At 37.4% G+C, this 17,539-nt stretch overlaps 1 protein-coding gene across 1 annotated transcript in view; it reads right to left on the reverse strand.

Annotated features, from left to right (window-relative positions):
• Window positions 1–1,134: 1,134 nt before the first annotated feature.
• LOC124776314 (presenilins-associated rhomboid-like protein, mitochondrial) overlaps window positions 1,135–17,539 on the reverse strand; it is a 106,495-nt gene continuing 90,090 nt past the window's right edge. The window contains exons 8-9 of the mRNA XM_047251247.1: window positions 13,685–13,782; window positions 1,135–1,404 (exon numbers count right to left, since the gene is read on the reverse strand). Coding sequence (XP_047107203.1) covers window positions 1,311–1,404; window positions 13,685–13,782 — 192 coding nt within the window. The 3' untranslated portion in view covers window positions 1,135–1,310. The remainder of the gene's footprint in view (window positions 1,405–13,684; window positions 13,783–17,539) is intronic.

The following is a 17,539-nucleotide window of genomic DNA, read 5'->3' on the forward strand; positions in this document are numbered from 1 at the left end:
ATGCCTAATAACTACTGAGGTCACTGATATGAAGTACCTGCCAGTAGGTGGCAGCACAGTGCATCGAATATGAAACACACATTTTTAGTGGTGTCCAGATATTTTTGATCGCATAGGACGTGATGTAGTAGCTTCTGAAGCACTGAAAAAGAGACTGATTGACATTTTGTCAGCCAGCCATTGCCTACATCATATAATCTCGCCAGCCAATGACAGCAGACATTCAGAGCATAGGATGTGATGTGGTCAGCCAATAGCAAATCACTGCATACTACATGTGGACTGCACACACATATTACAAGCACCATGCATGTGTCTGATTAGCAGTCATTTCTGCCTTGTGACGCTGCTACTGCCAGTATGAGTTTATATTGATAATAGGTCAGTGGTCATAAAGTTCTGACTGGTCAACGTTTGAAAGTAGAAAAATAGAAGACCTATTGCAGATTTCAGCAGCAGTTGGGATCAGAAGGGAAGGAGTGAAAGAGAACAGATGCAATGGAATCATAATGGACAGTGCAACATGTGAGAAAACAAAAGAAAAGTAGCAAGAAGTGGGTCCCAGTGGGTGGCAAGTGTTAATTACAGATCTGAGATGAAATGAACATCTTTAAAATTCAAGAATCTTGGAATCCAGAGGATGAAACAAAATTACCCATAATACAACACAAAAACTGCCATCTACAATAGGGGTTTAAGTGATTCATTTGATACTTTGAATGTTTGAAGAGAATAAAATAAAGCTCTGATGAAATAAGCAGTCGATAAACACCACTGGGCTGCAGTAAAATATTATGTGACTTTAATGTTTGGATGATCATCTTGCTCAAGAAGAAAAGTGTTTCCACAAGTGATGTTAGAGGGATAAGACTACAACCATTAAAATCTTTGTCATCTGCAGATTCTTATGGTATGAAGGAGGAATTACTTGACGAGGAAAACTTCAAAATTAAGATACTGTTCTGTGTCAGCGTGTTTGATGTGAGCATGGAAAGAGGAACACTGGTGCCCAATGTTTGGAGTTGCCTACTTACCTCTGGCCACTTCTCAATCCTATATTGAGTCTTAAGCACTCGTTCTGGCTCTCTTAAGGAAGGGGGACACAAAGGTCACAATGAAAATGTTACTTCTTGATAAAAGGAAGTCAAAATTGTGATATTTAATGCCTAAATTACATATTAAAACAATGTGTTACACTCAGAAAATATAATTCACATTTTTCCAGATTTACATATTTAGGCGTCTGGACTATCCACACGAAAACATTGGGAGCTGGAAAGTATATTGAGATACAGCTTTCAGTCTGCATCTTACTTCTTTGGTGGACCACGTAGAGCATGCCACCACTGGAGTAATGGTTCTCTATTTTTCCAAATGTAGGTGTTTCCCCAGTAGCACCAGAAACTGGAAGAGAATTTTGTTTAAAACCATACAGTTTAAAAGAATCAAAGGACAAACAGAGGAAAATTATAAATGTACAGATGCCGGCACAAAGCCTTGTCAAAAATTTATTATTATTGCAAGGTTTTGAAGAGCTATGCCCGTTTTCATTAGGAATTACATGTGGCTTACATACTGGGAATAGTATACTGATTGTTATTATGAAAAAGTTTGAAGTAGAACATACACTACATATAATATACTATGGTTAAGTTTTACTGCACATTTTTTAATAACTATGTTAACATTACATAGCATTATCATGTCTTTTTTTAGCTATTATTCTGCATTTGTAGCGCATTGCTATCACATTTGCAAATGTGAGCAATCTCCATTGAGAAAACACATTCTATATTGTAATAGACTAGTGCTACAGGAAATTTTGGTTATGATTGTTTTCTAGAAATTACTGAAGCAACAGTGAAGTGCTGTAGAAGTACACATTGCTATAATGCAGACATCAACCAAAGAAAATCATGTCCTTACAGGAAACAACATTTTTACCACTGCTTCTGAAAGGCTTCCACCTAACTTTGAGAGGCAGAACAGAACGCTGTATGCCATACTCTGCTTGGAATAATTTGTTGGTTTAGTTCTGTACCTCAAAATTACAAGCAAACAGAAATGGACAAAAAAAGAGTGCAGCTATACTGTTACAGGGTGTATACATGGGTGAGAACAAAAAATTCCAGATTTCCCAGTTAAAAATACACTTTTTCCTAGGTGAAAATAAACTGTTCCCTGTGTGAAAATACAATACATCCCAGTTAAAAGTACATTAATTTTTCCATGTTAAATGACAATACACTTTCCCCTCAGAGCTGTAAAACACATAGATCCTTTGAACGATAAAGAATATCATTTGAAAAAATGGAGATTATGCTAACTGATCCACCACTTGCCAACAAAATTACAATAGGAGAACAGGAAATCAAAATTGTTGATAAATTTAAATATTTAGGTGAAATAATAACATACAATCTAAATGAGAAGCCATCATGGCAAAACAGAATAAAAAAACTGAACTATGCAAACTACATTACCAAAACTACATACAACAAAAAAAGCCTATCTATAGATGCAAAATTAAAACACTATAAAACAGTTACACAACCAGAAATAACGTATGCAGCTGAAACTATCTTCAAAACAACTAATACAGCAGAAATTGACAGAATACTAAAAATAGAAAGAAGAATAATTAGGACATGTATAAATAAACAGTATAAAATAAATGGACATTGGAGAATAGCATCAAATGAAACAGTATATAAGAAAATAGAACCAATCATGAGCACAATCAGGAAGAAACGCATCTCATTCGTTGGACATCTGATGAGAACTCCAGAAAACAGAATTAGTAAAAAAATAATACAAAAATTGTGGAATAGCAAGAGCGACATTAAATGGATCACAGAAATTAAGGAAGATATAAAAGAACTTCAAATTACAGTAGATGACCTAAAAAACAAGACAGAGAAAACCAGAATACTGCAAGACCCGCAGACCAGACTACAAATGAAAATCAATAAAAGGAGTACAGGAAGAGTTGTCTCAGATGAAGAGAGAAAGAAAATATCTGAAAGAATGAAGAAATATTGGCCAGACAGAAGAGCAAAACACCTTTCATATAAGAATAGCCTCTAATAATTATATTACCTAAATATCATATTAAGTTATTGTCGAACCAAATTGTATCCCTGTGTAACAACTTAATTAGAACTTTGTATTTTTGACTACAGTGGTCTAATAAAGGCCATAAAATAAATAATAATAATAATAATAATAATAATAATAAACACTTTCCCCTCAGAGCTGTAAAACACATAGATCCTTTGAACGATAAAGATTTTACAGACCACCCTAGAACTTCCTACCACTTTAGGAAATGAAACCCAGCAAAGAACAATACATTTTAAAAAGACTTTTGATGCACAGCAATGTGTACAATTCATATTTTCATATTATGAAAGTACAAATATGAATTCCACCAGACAGTAGCTTCTGAAGCACTGAAAAAGAGACTGTGATGCACATTTTGTCAGCCAGCCATTGCCTACATCATATAATCTCGCCAGCCAATGGCAGCAGACATTCAGGGCATAGGACGTGATGTAGTAGCTTCTGAAGCACTGAAAAAGAGACTGTGATGGACATTTTGTCAGCCAGCCATTGCCTACATCATATAATCTCACCAGCCAATGACAGCAGACATTCAGAGCATAGGACGTGATGTAGTCAGCCAATAGCAAATCACTGGCAAGTAGCGTGAACACACAAATAGGAAAAATTATTGGTTTAAATTACTATACATATCGTATAGTTACTAGAAAAGCAAAGTTTTCACATATAGTGTTGGTCATCAAAATTTTTTTGCTGTTTTTTCTGAGAGTGTGGTTAGGCAGGATCCTAAAAGCACAGCTTAAATTGCAGCAGCTGAATATTTGTGACAAGCATGTTGTGAATTTCACTGAAGTGCAGTACACATTTCATGGATTACCTCGCTTAATAAATGTTCTGCCAAATGCCTTGACTTTTTCACAGAAAAGCTAATTATGTGTGGAACTGCTCAACAACTCACCTCATCCTTTTTTTGAAGGTTTAATTATACTTTTTGCCACTATCACTTCACTTCATAATTTGTAATCTACAAAAGAACTAAAGTAAGTATGAAAAACTAACCTGAAGCTTCTTCTTTTAAGATACATCAAACATAAAAGTGCCAGTAAAATTTTAAATAATGACATAAATGGCTGGTCTTCTGGGCCCGAAATATTTCTAAGTGGCTGGACCTCAAAGTGTTAAGTTTTGAATGAGATTCAAATGTTCTGTGCTTTAAAAAATTCATCACACATTCTCACATGTAATATAATTCATCTTGTGTAACAGGAAATTTACTATGAGAGTAATGCTTCTCAAACCATAATTTGAAATATTTTCCCCCGACTTATTAGAAATGTAAACAGTTGTGGCGTCATGCTCATCAAAAGGAGTTTGTTGTTATGTAGTACTGCACTGTGTTTTGTTTTTGAAACTGGTGTTATTCTCTCATTTATGTTTTATTGCCGAGGTATTACTCTGCAGTAGCAGTCTAAAGTAAAATTCTTTGTTAGAATATCATTTCTTAGCAGTCAAAATTACAAAAATTAACTGAAAACTAGAAGTAATAAAAATTTCCCAGAGTTCTAAAAAATTCCCAGATTTTTTTCCAGATGAAAAAATTCCTGGGTTTTTCCCAGTTGTCCTGGAGCGAGATAACTCGGGTTAAACTGTTTAGCCAGAAAATATTATTATGAGGTAACTTAGCTCCTGAATTCTGCATGCCCCTGCACCAGCTTCTCAATTACAATCTTTGTAGTTCCTTCTACTGCTACTAGTTGGTACCAGCATATGTACTATAATCATTGCAATTGCTTCTGCTGCCACTATTTAGTGTTTTTTTGCAATTTTGTTTCAGTGTATTGATACTGGCTTGTGCACGTGAAGCCTTTAGGAGGATTAGGAGTTGAGGGATGTATTTCCAACAAGAAAAACTTGCATCAATAGAGTTTCAATAGTCATTGGTATTGCATCATTACCGTGTCCTTTAGTACCACTTTGGTGCTGTTGTTGCAGTATTATGACTGCTTGCAGTCTTCTAAAATGAACAGTGATTATTCCAATGAGGTAGAGAAGTGGGGAGGCATCTCTGTTTCAGAATCTGATGATGACTCTCTTGAACGTTCATTAAATGAGGCAGACACAGATATAGATCGGTATCAGATGAGAGCATGGCATTTTGTTGATCCAAATACTGATTGCTCTCCTCCATGATACCTGTTTTCTGTTGATCCTTACTGTACAACTCCTTTTGCCAATGATGAACTTGAAATATTTGAACACTTTTTTGACAGAGATTTGCTGGAAATTATACAGTTGGAAACAGCAATGTATATCAGCCAATGTGTTTTGATCCCAGCTTTTTGCCCGTGATACGAAGAACCTAAAATTTTCTTTGTTCTAACCATTTTGCAATGTGTTGTTCATAAACCAGAATTGTAGATGTAATGGTTGCAGCTGGCAAGCTTATGAACTCCATTTTTCAATAACGTAATATCTTACAGGAGGTTCTGCCAAACAAAAAAATATCTTCACTTTTCTGATAATGCAGTGTAGCAACTCACCCAAATCCTAAGCTGAACAAAACCTGGCCAATTTACCAGCATCTTGAAAGTAAATTTAAAACTTCTTATTTTTGAACAGGTCATTACGGTAGATGAAAGTCTACTTTTGTACAAGAGCCGATTGGGTTAGGAACAGTATATCCTGATGAAAAGGGCAAGATTTGGAATAAAATTTACACATCCCTGTACTTAGCAGATTTCCTACTTTTGACGTCCACTGATAGTTACAGAATGGTAAAAATGACTCAGAAATAGCTGTAACAATCTCCCTGAAATAAGCAATTACGAAAGGGAGAAATGCAGCTGAAAGATGATGAAAAGTTCTAGCATTGCGTCGAAATGGACAAGAATGACATGGTACTTCTTTCAGCTATCCACTCTATGGATGTGGTGAAGACTGAGAAAAGGTCAAAGAAAATAATAAAGCCAAAGCTTGTGCTTGATTACAATGACACAATTCGAGGAGAGGATCAAGCCAATCAGAGAATGTCATCATATCCAATACCCAGAAAGCAAAGCAAAAAGTATTACAAGAAAATCTTTTTCCATTTGCTGGAAATTTCTGTGTGGAATTTATTTATTTTGTATGGCAAATTTGGAGAGAAAAAGGACTCACTGAAATTTATGTTGAACCTCTTGGAAAAAATACTTGGGGAGTACAAAGGGAGCATCATTTCTCCTAAGCCAGGCCAACCAGGATAAATGCCCCATCCTCTTTCGTTGATGGAAAAACATTTCCTAGAATTCATTGGACCAACAGAGAAGAAGAGAAAATCATCACAAGTGTGCGTAGTTTGCTCCAAGAAGTAATATACACATGGGACACATGTCCAGAGAGAGAGACAATGCCCCAGTGTCAGGGCCCTTGTGCATCACATCATACTTCAGAACCTATCACACAAACTGATTTCTAATATCATTCTAGTGTGTGTGTCTCACATGTATATCTCATCTGCCATCTTATTTGTACATCTGAATCAAGAAATTAATCTTTGTAATAAATAACATGTTTTAATGAATATCTGCAGAGATTTTTGTCAACCCGGGGTTATCTCGGGATAAGAACTTTCATCCACTCCTATCTTCAATATGTCCTTAGATTTTCCAGATAAAGGTGAAAATGAATTATTGGGCGAATGGAAATTCACACACAAGCGAGGGCGGGGGCACACGCACGCCCGCGCGTACACACACACACACACACACACACACACACACACACACACACACACACAAATCAACGAAGACACAAAAACATTGTGCTGAATGAAATACAGATGATACAACAGTAAAATTTCTGTGAAGAGGAATTGTGTAAGTTTTACAACAATGAAATGAAAAGAAGACGAATGTAGCAAGAGGAGAAGTGGATTCCTAAAAGCCAAAAAATCATGAAGGTGAAAGTGCAACCTAGTTGTTTCAACTACAGTCTCTGCTAACAGTGAGGGGGAGAAAAAAACCTGTGAACTTCAATGCATGTAAAAATTGGTAATGAATACCATAAGTAAACTGTACCACACATTCACAAGCAAAAAACATTTTTTATCTATAAGTGGCAAAATGGATCTGGACTATAACATTCTAAAATTGCAGTACATTTATGACATTTAAAAATAACAAACAACCTGGGAAGTAACTCTGAAGATGGAAAGAATTAGTGAAATACATGTTGGGAAGAAAGGAAACAACTTAGAAATCAACTGTTTAGTTTTTGTCAATGACCTGAAACTGTCTGCCAGAAACCAGAAAAGTGCATGAAGAAGACTGGAGATTTTAGATGAAATTGCTGAAAAAATGGGTCTCAAAGTCTCATATGAAAAGAACTAATATATGGAACACAGACTCCAAGGAGAGAAATATTTGGAGGTAAAATATAGAAAGATTAGAAGGCCAAATAAATTCAAATACTTAGGAGAATGGATCCAGCTCAATGGACAGGATAAAGAGGCAGTCAAGACTTTGCCTAAAAAAAAAAAAAAAAAAAAAAAAAAAAAAAAAAAAAAAAAAAAAAAAGGGAGAGAGAGAGAGAGAGAGAGAGAGAGAGAGAGAGAGAGAGAAGGAGCGATATCCTACAAGGCCAAAATCAGACACTATAATTGTTACAAAACTAAAAGGGACTCTACACTTTACAGTGCAAAGGGGACGGAAATTCTGGGACCTCATAAGACTACTCATGGAACTTGGAAGAATAGGAAAAATGAGGAGCTCTAGAACTACATCAAGAAATTAATGGACACAATGCGGACACAACAGTTGAAATTTTATGGACAACTAGCAAGAATGGATGAACACCGACTGAGCAGAAAGATCTTCAGTTAATCACATCATTAAAGTGAAAAGGGACGCACAGAAACTGGTCTAGAGATGACCCAAAACAAAGAAGAATTCAGAAGCAAAGTCAACACCATAAGATCATTTGAAAAGAAACCACTAACAAGAAGGTCCACACATTACATTTCCAAGGAGGAGAGAAAGAAAAGAAATGAAAGAATGCAGATGTCCTAAGAAGAGAGGAAAAAAGGCCAAAAAACCTTAAGCTCTACACAGTCCATAGTTGGCCAAATTCAGAAGGGGGAAAATAGTAATAATGATAGAAGTAGTAGTAGTAGTAGTAGTAGTAGTAACTGATTGGTAACATCTACTGTGGAGGACATTTTCGAGGAGGAGAGGAAGAAATGAAATGAAAGAATGCAGATGTCCTGGGAAGAGAGGGAAAAAAGGCCAAAAAGCCTAAAGTTCTACAGAGTCCATAGTTCGCCAAATTCAGAAAGAGGAAAATAGTAATAATGGTGGTAGTAGTAGTATTAGTAGTAGTAGTAACTGATAGGTAACATCTACTGTGGAACAGGCCATTCAAACAAACATACTCAATAATTTAGCTTCTATATTGAATTAGAAATTTATCTGCAGTCCCTCAAGGTTAATTCTGTAGCTATAGTATTCTGCTTTGCTACACTCCCATTTGTTATTAGAAGTATCTGAACTGCCTCAAAATGAGTTTACATTAAAGTACAGGGAGGTTATAATTAAAGTTTCACTACATGAGATGGCCCCTATGAAAAACGATTGATTGTGGGGCAATGAAATTTTGTGGAAACATTTATAAGGACACGCAGAAGAGAAATTACCAATAAACCATTGGAAGACACACATTAATTTCCAATTGAGAGGGTAACATTTTTTAACTGCATACTATGGCTCTGAGCACTATGGGACTCAACTGCTGTGGTCATAAGTCCCCTAGAACTTACAACTACTTAAACCTAACTAACCTAAGGACATCACACACATCCATGCCCGAGGCAGGATTCGAACCTGCGACCGTAACGGTCGTGCGGTTCCAGACTGTAGCGCCTTTAACCGCTCGGCCACTCCGGCTGGCTGCATACTATGTTTACGTTCCAGGTTACAAACGTTGCTCAAGATGACAATCATCTGCATCCGCAAGAATGTGGAGCTGCATTAGAGACACCATTTCACAATGATTCACAGCACTTTTTGAACAGTGGACCATGGAATGTTCAACTATCATGACACAGCTCATGCACCTGCTTGAAGATTGCATATTGTGTCCAGCATTCCCAGCCTTCTTCGACAATTTGGCACAACTGGTCATCGAGTGCGGAGACTGGACCTCTCCGTATTCCTTTAATGCACTGACACACTGATATTCATGAAGACCAGCAGCAGTACTGGTTTTGTTTTGATAAAACAACTTTATGAGTAAAGCCCTGCTCACATTATCCAGATCCATGTTGAATGTCTGCAACTGTAATGCATACTGATGCGTGTCATCATTACCAGTACTTGTGCGTAACAGCAAGTCATGACACTTAACACTACTACTAACAACACAATCCTGCAGAGCACAGTGTGAACATCATTCAAGTTGAGTACCTATGCGGAAAATAGTTTTCTGTCCACATTGGCACAAATTAATTATCAGTAACCTGCATTTGTGATAATATGAAAAAGCATTTTCTAAGGCAGGTTTACAAAAAGCGTAAATTTTCACTGAAAGCATGCCTTACTCACATTGACAAATGACAGAAATCAGTCTTTGCTTGAAACTAAATGTAATAAATTCCTCTTGTTCCAAGTACGAGGGGAAACTTGGAAGGGCGTGACATCCAAAGTCAATAACAGAGAGGGAAAAAGAACCTGGAGAGAGTGCAAACAAAAACCTTAACTCAATCTGCACAATTAAGCTACAATAAAAAAATTCCTTTGTTGGGTATTTTCTAACTGGGTTCAAGCACAAAGAATTATTATTATTATTATTATTATGTAGTATTCTGCCTAGTGGCAGGTCCATGTCTTCGTACGGAGAATTTCTGATTCCACAGTTCCTTGTCTTCAGCTTCTTCCTTCAGTCTGTTGTATCTCCTTCCATCTTTCATGTCGTCCAGATGTTGAATTCTTCTTCTTCCTCATCCTGCGTTTCCTCTGAGTTTCCCTTCGATGAAATCATGTATGAGTCCCTCGTGTCTAAGTACATGTCCAATCCAGTTGGCCTTTCTCTGAAGAATTGTACGCAGAATACTTCTCTTCTCTCCTACTCTTCGCAGTAATAATCTTTTTTATGCGATCTGTCCACTTGATTCTCCTCCAGCACCACATTTCAAAGCTCTCTAAGTATTTTTTCTCCTCCTTTCTCATGATGCATGTCTCTGCTCCATACAGTGCAATGCTCCAAATGTAGCACTTTATCAGTTTTTTCCTCAATGACAAACTCAACTTGCTGGTCAGCAGAGTCCTCTTCTTGTTGAGAGCAGCTTTGGCCATGGCGATTCTTGCTCAGATTTCGTTGGTGCAGTGGGCATCCTTTGTGATAAAACTTCCCAGGTACTTGAGCTGATTCACGTTTTCCAGTTCCTGATTGTCAACAGTTATCTTCAATTGTTTCTCACGTTTTGATATGTGCGTCACTTTTGATTTTTCGATGTTGATTACTGTGCCGTATTTTCTTCCCGTTTCCTCTAAATTGTTCATCATGTGTTGCAGCTGTCTCTGATTTTTGGCGAGCACTACCAGGTCGTCTGCATACTTAATGGTGTTGATGAGATGTCCTCCTACTTTGAAGTTTCCGCATCCTTTCAGCGCTTCTCTCACTAGCATTTCTCCATACAGGTTGAAGAGACTTGGCGATAGACAACATCCTTGTCTCACTCCCCTTCCTATTTCCACACTGTTCATTTCTCCATAGTTCAGTCGTACCTTTACCCTTTGTCCCAGGTACAAGTGCCTTATAAGTCTCCGATCTCTCCAGTTGATTCCTATTTCCTTAAGGGTACAAATAGTTGAGGGAGACCAAGAGATGAATACAATAAATAGATTCAGAAGGATGTAGGTTGCAGTAGGTACTGGGAGATGAAGAAGCTTGCACAGAATAGAGTAGCATGGAGAGCTGCATCAAACCAGTCTCTGGACTGAAGACCACAACAACAACAACAACAACAACAACAACGATTTTCATCAATATATTTCAGTTGACTCTGTCGAAGGCCTTCTGCCAGTCTATAAAACAAGTGCAAACTTCTTCGTTAACAGCCAAAACTCTGACAATATCCTCATCATGCCAATGGCGTCTCTAGTCCCTTTTCCTTTCCTGAAGCCAAACTGGTCTTCTCCCATCACTTCTTCAATTTTGTTTTCCAACCGTCTATTTAGTATTCTTGCAATGATCTTTGCCACATGCGATATCAGACTAATTGTTCTATAATCACTACACTTCTCGGCTTGCTTTTTCTTCTGAAGAGTAACCATTGTGACATCCAAAAAGTCTTCAGGCCATTCTCCAGTTTCATAGATTTTGTTTGAGTTGTATCAGAACTTTCAAACTTTCATTTCCGATTTTTTTAAGCAAATCCACTGGTATGTCATCATCCCCTGTAGCTTTCCTACTCTTCATGTCCTTTATTGCCTTCTCTACTCCCCTTGTCAGTATACTGGGCCCTTTTTCACCTTCGTCAATAGCTTCCTCTGGCTCTATGTCGATGTCATCTGGGCAATGTTCTGTATCATATAGTTTCCTTATAAATTCTTCCCATGTTTTCAGCACTTCCACTTGTTCAGTAACCACTTGTTCTCTAGAATCTTCTATTCCAAAAGTCCTTACACTTTTGTTCCCTCCTTCTCCCAGTTTCTTCGTTTTCTGGTACATGAGGTCGTACCTTCCTCTTCTTTGTAGTTCTTCTATTTCTTCACACATTTCTTCTAAGTACTTTTTCTTCGCTTTGTCTTTTTCCCTCCTGAGGAAATTGTTAAGTCTTCTGTATTCTTCTTCATTAACATTTTTACACTTCCTCCTTTCCTCTATCTTCTCCAGCATCTCATTGGTGATCCAGGGTTTTCTCTCTCTCTCTCTCTGTTTCCCTACCAACTTCACTCTTCAGAGTATTTAACAAAACCATTTTAACATTTTGCCACTGATCTTCCGCACTTGCACTTGTATTTTTGTGTCTCACTTCATTAAATTTTTTCTCTAACGATTCTCTTACTGCCACGTTATTCTATCATAGCTTTTCCAAGTCCCATCTCTGTTTTCTCCTCCCACGCTGTCAGATCTTCTTCAGCCTTGTGCTGATATCTGCAACCAAAAGGTTGTGATCCGAGTCGATGTCAGCAGCTGGCATAGTCTTGGTGTCCTTCACAATGCCCCTAAACCTCTGTTTGACGAGTATGTAGTCTATCTGATATCTTTTCATATCTCCTGGGCTCTTCTATGTGTACAGTTTACTCTTCCTTTTCTTGAACCAAGTGTTCCTCACCACCAAATTATTTCGGTGACAGAATTCCACTAGCATTCCTCCTCTGTTGTTTCTTTTTCCTAATCCATATTGTCCAACAATGTTTGCTTCATTGCTTTGTCCAACCACACAATTCCAGTCACCCATGATTATGGTATTTACTTCTCCTGTTCCTTCTGACTGAATGATGTCTTCTATTTCATCATACATTTTCTCCGCTTCTTCGTATTTGTGATCTGATGTTGGCATGTACACTTGGATTATTAGAATGTCTACTGGCTTTGCACTTATTTTCACTAACATTAAATGGTCACTATGACACAAGACTTTATTCACACTTTGCACTAATTCATTTCCCATCACTATTGCTACGCCACGTTCAAAACTTTTACCACCAGAATTGTGTAATTGTGTAATTACCTGGTACTATTTCACCACTATCTGTCCACCTCACTTCACTTAAACCCATTATGTTCACTTTACATTTGTCCATTTCTCTCTTCAGAATTTCCAGTTTTCCTGCTCATTGAAGTGTTCTCACATTCCATGTTCCAATCCTGAAATTAAAATGTTCATCTCTTTTGATGACACCACCTGAAATACTCCCCAACCAGAGATCCGAACGGGGGAGTTTATCTCCGGAATATTTTACTCCAGGAAACACCATCATTATCCTCCGTCTTCCAACGTTCAGGAAATATAATAATGTGGTAGTCTTTCCATTTCCTTTCCACATCGCAGTGTCATGGCCGAAGAACCAGACTATGGTTGGTTTCGCCCATGAGTCTTCGATCTTGACCCATCTGAAGCATCATTTGCTCTGTGCATCAATTCGATACTGGTGCCCACTGCTGCCCGGTACCAAAGGAAGTATAGGCTTGGGAAAAGAAAGACCCCTAGCCCTCGAAATCTAACGTCAGGGTCGAAAAAAATTTATCCGTACTCCGAAATTATTTACATTCCTCCAGGATTTCCTATTATCATTACATACATATGATGATTTTCCTGGTCTCTTTTTAGAGCCGCTCAGATTATTGTATCACAAACAATTAGGATACAATAATCTGAGCAGCTCTAAAAAGAGAACAGGAAAATCATCATATGTATGTAATGATAATAGGAAATCCTGGAAGAATGTAAATAATTTCAGAGTACAGATAAAAACTCACTAATTAGTGGAGTCCTCACCCAGGAAAACTTTACTATTTTTTGGATGAATCCTTTATTGAACTGGTCTCCCCAGTAAAGGTGGGGATGACTCAACCTCTACTATTTGATGAGTTGTTACCTTTACTCCTAAATCATGTATACATGCAATGAATATATACTCACATTCCACAAAGTGCTCCTCCCAGGTGAGCAGCATGGTCAAAAAACTTCCAGCCAAGTAGAACACCTGTTGCATCTAAGGCCATTATTACTTTGATAGCCTGTAATATTAAAGAAACAAAACAAGTTTTTGGAATACAGAGTTACGGACTGTGCTTATAGACAAAGAAAATAAAAATTTGACTGCAATGTTACAAAAATTATACCTGCAGTAATTACCAGCCAGTACTATGTTCTACATTCTATTTACATTACATCTATGTCTACATCTACATAGATGCTCCGAAAGCCACTGTGCAGTGCGTGGCGGTGGGTACCCTGTATCACTACATGTCATTTCCTTTCCTGTTTCACTCTTAAATAACACAAGGGGAAAACGACTGTCTATATGTCTCTGTATGAGCCCTAATTTCATGTATCTTATCTTTGTGGTCCTTAATGCGCAATGGATGTTGACAGCAATAAAATCATTTGGCAGTCAGCTTCAAATGCCGATTCTCTAAATTTTCTCAATAGTGTTTCTCAAAAAAAAAATGTCACCTTCCCTCCAGGGATTCCCAATTGAGATCCCGAAGCATCTCCATAACACTTACATGTTGTTTGAACCTACCAGTAACTAATCTAGTAGCCTGCCTCTGAATTGCTTCACTGTCTTCCTATGATACGACCTGGAATGGACACCAAACACTCAAGCAGTACTCAAGAATAGGTTGCTCCAACGTCCTATATGCAGCCTCCTTTACAGGTGAACCACTCTTTCCTAAAATTCTCCCAATAAACCGAAGTCAACCATGCGCCTTGCTTATCACTGTTCTCATACGTTCGTTCTTCCTCACACTGCTTTGCAACGTTACGCACAGATATTTAAATGACTTGACTGTGTCAAGAAGGAGACTAGTAATACCGTATCCGAACATTACAGTTTTGATCTTGATACTCATCTGCACTAACTTACAGTTTTCCACTTTTAGGGCTAGCTGCCATTCATCACACCAACTGGAAATTTTGTTCAAGTTGTCTTGGATCTTCCTACAGTCACTCACCTTTGACACATTACCTACACCACAACCTCATCACCAAACAACTGCATACTGCTGCCCAATTCTTTTAAACATGTTAAACAGGTGCCTCCCATACACAACAATGTCGGCCAATGAAAAGTAATACCTCATGATTTGTTCTTACTAGCACTCAGTATTATAAAGATCATAAAAATATTAAACTGTCAGGGACAGGTTCCCAGACATGAGATCAACTTTGAAACCAATTACACAACTGTGATCTCAGGCATCACTCTCTACAGCCGTTCACATTGGTGGGCCTTGTTTGTGAATAGTTGGTAAACAAGAATAGGAAGAAATTAAATCAGTGTAAATAAAAAAATCACATGGTCAAATATTCCAAATGAAAAAAAGAATGAAGGGAAACAACGAGACTGAATAAAACAGTTAACATGAGGATTAAAATGACGTGTAAAAGGATTAACAATAAAGAAAATATATTTCAGCCAATTAATTGAATAAAAGTAATAATGACAGTGATTTTGATAAAGATGCAAAAAATAAAATACTTGGTGCCTGAAGGGACTTGAATCAACAACATTCAGCACACCAGCCAAATAACTTAACTGCTCTGATATGATGGTGTTTCAAAAATTATCATTATTTTCAAGGGCAAACCACCATAAAGAATGACTTTCTATCTTCACAACTATATATGTAGTGTCAAAAAATTGATCCCACCCCTAGGGACCTTTCCATGAGAGCTCTGTGAGGTATGGGAGTAATGGTTAGATTATTTTGTTACTTTTTTTATTGACAAACAACTTACACCTTATACACAACAAATAACATTAATAGCAATTGTTCAAACAGACAACTGCCAGTCTCAATTCATACGTTACAATAGCACCTAAATTTTTGCCACACACTCGTCTACAACAATTTCATCAGTTGGACAATGCAACAGGCTGCTTGGACCTTACCAACTAGGTTCTCTTCAGCTACTGATACTAGTAGGGTTTCTTAGACTAACAACTTCTGTCCATAGAAAAAATTCTGCCATGGTCAAATTGGTGTCAAATGTGTATTTTTTTTTAAGATAGTACCACCAACTTCGATACGAAAACATAACCAGATAAGAAGAGCATGACACACACTACTCATTGAAATATTTCCAGTACAACAAGCTACAGTCACATGATATTCAAGCTTATCTCCCTTTCTTGGTCTAATGCCTCAAACTATAGAACCAAAAACACAAAAAAGAATTCAAAATAGGTTTCCTGTTTTCTAGGTGTATATTTAATCATAATTTTTCCTTCATCTACAAAAGAATCTTTGTATTTCTTAAACTGCAAAACAAACTTCCAAAAACTGCACATTCCCTTGTTACTCGTATAGTAGCAATTGTCTGCAGTCTCTTTTTATTTCTATCTTTCACGCTATTAATTAAATGAAGTACTTTGTGTGTTGATGCAGAGAAACTACTTTTTTTTCTCTTTCTTCCCTATCACGTCATCTACATCTACATCTACACTCTGCAAAACCTCCGTGAAGTGCATTGTGGACGGTACATTCCATTATACCAGTTATTAGGGTTTCTCTCCGTTCCATTCACCTATGGAGCATGGGAAGAATGCTCATTTGAAGCCTCTGTGTGTGCTGTCATTATTCTCATCTTGTCCTCAAGATTCCTATGTAAACGATACACAGGGGGTCGTTAGTATATTCCTAGAGTCATCATTTTAAGCTGGTTCTTGAAATCTTGTTAGTAGACTTTCTCGGAATTGGTTGTGTCTGTCTTCAGGAGTCTACCAGTTATGTTTCTACAGGATCACTATAACACTCTCACATGGGTCAAACAAACCATTGTGCTGCCCTTCTCTGTATACCTACAACATCCCCTGTTAGTCCTATTTCGTACAGGTCCCAAACACTTGGACAATGGAAAATCCAGGATGGAATAATGACAGTATTATATAAAGGATACACACACACACACACACACACACACACACTACTCCAAATGCAAATCACACACATGACCACAGTCTCTGGCTGCCAAGGACACAACACAAAGTGAACACTGCAGAAACAGAAGTATTACTTTGTCACATACATGCTATTTAGCTTTGTGAACTAATGTGGGTTCAATACATTTACACTTACTAAAATTCAAAACAAAATATGTAGTTGTTAGTTTCATACAGTGGCGTGAATGCACAATTACTCGTTTCGCTAGACTGGCTGGTGCTGGTGGTGCGCAGGTGGCAATTGTTGTTGCATTTGGCATTTTTTTGATTATCATTATTAATTTGATTTCAGTTTTGGTGCAAAATTAAAATATTCTGAATAATTAGACCTTTATTAATAAAACAGATGTGCACTGCCAGGAGAAGACACTCAGTATGCACATGAGCCGCGAGTTGCTGACTGTGTTCTAGAGTACAGTTACCATGTTTGGAGTTCATGGGAATTTTTGGAAGAAAGGCGACTTTATTGTTGTCCGATAAATTTGGAGAAAAGGTATTCCAGCACCAGGGTGTTCCATGTACAACACAATTGGTACGTTTTGGCATTATGCAAGAACCAATAACAGGGCGGCGATCTCCGATTGCCCTAAACACTCCAGCCCTATTGCAGTTAACATACAATAGTTACTGTCATCAAAAACAAATCATAATACTGTTACAGACCCTTTGATGGTGTATGCTCTTGCATTGTCCTGCATGAAATAACGGAATGTCCTTTAATTAACTGCAAGTTCTCTGAAAAAAAGGTTGCAGTATATTGTTTACATATCTAACACAGTTACGGTTTGTTGGAAAAAGATGGGTCCAATAATCAATGTTGCACT

Source organism: Schistocerca piceifrons, chromosome 2 (genome assembly GCF_021461385.2).
Source record: "Schistocerca piceifrons isolate TAMUIC-IGC-003096 chromosome 2, iqSchPice1.1, whole genome shotgun sequence".
NCBI lineage: Eukaryota > Metazoa > Arthropoda > Insecta > Orthoptera > Acrididae > Schistocerca > Schistocerca piceifrons.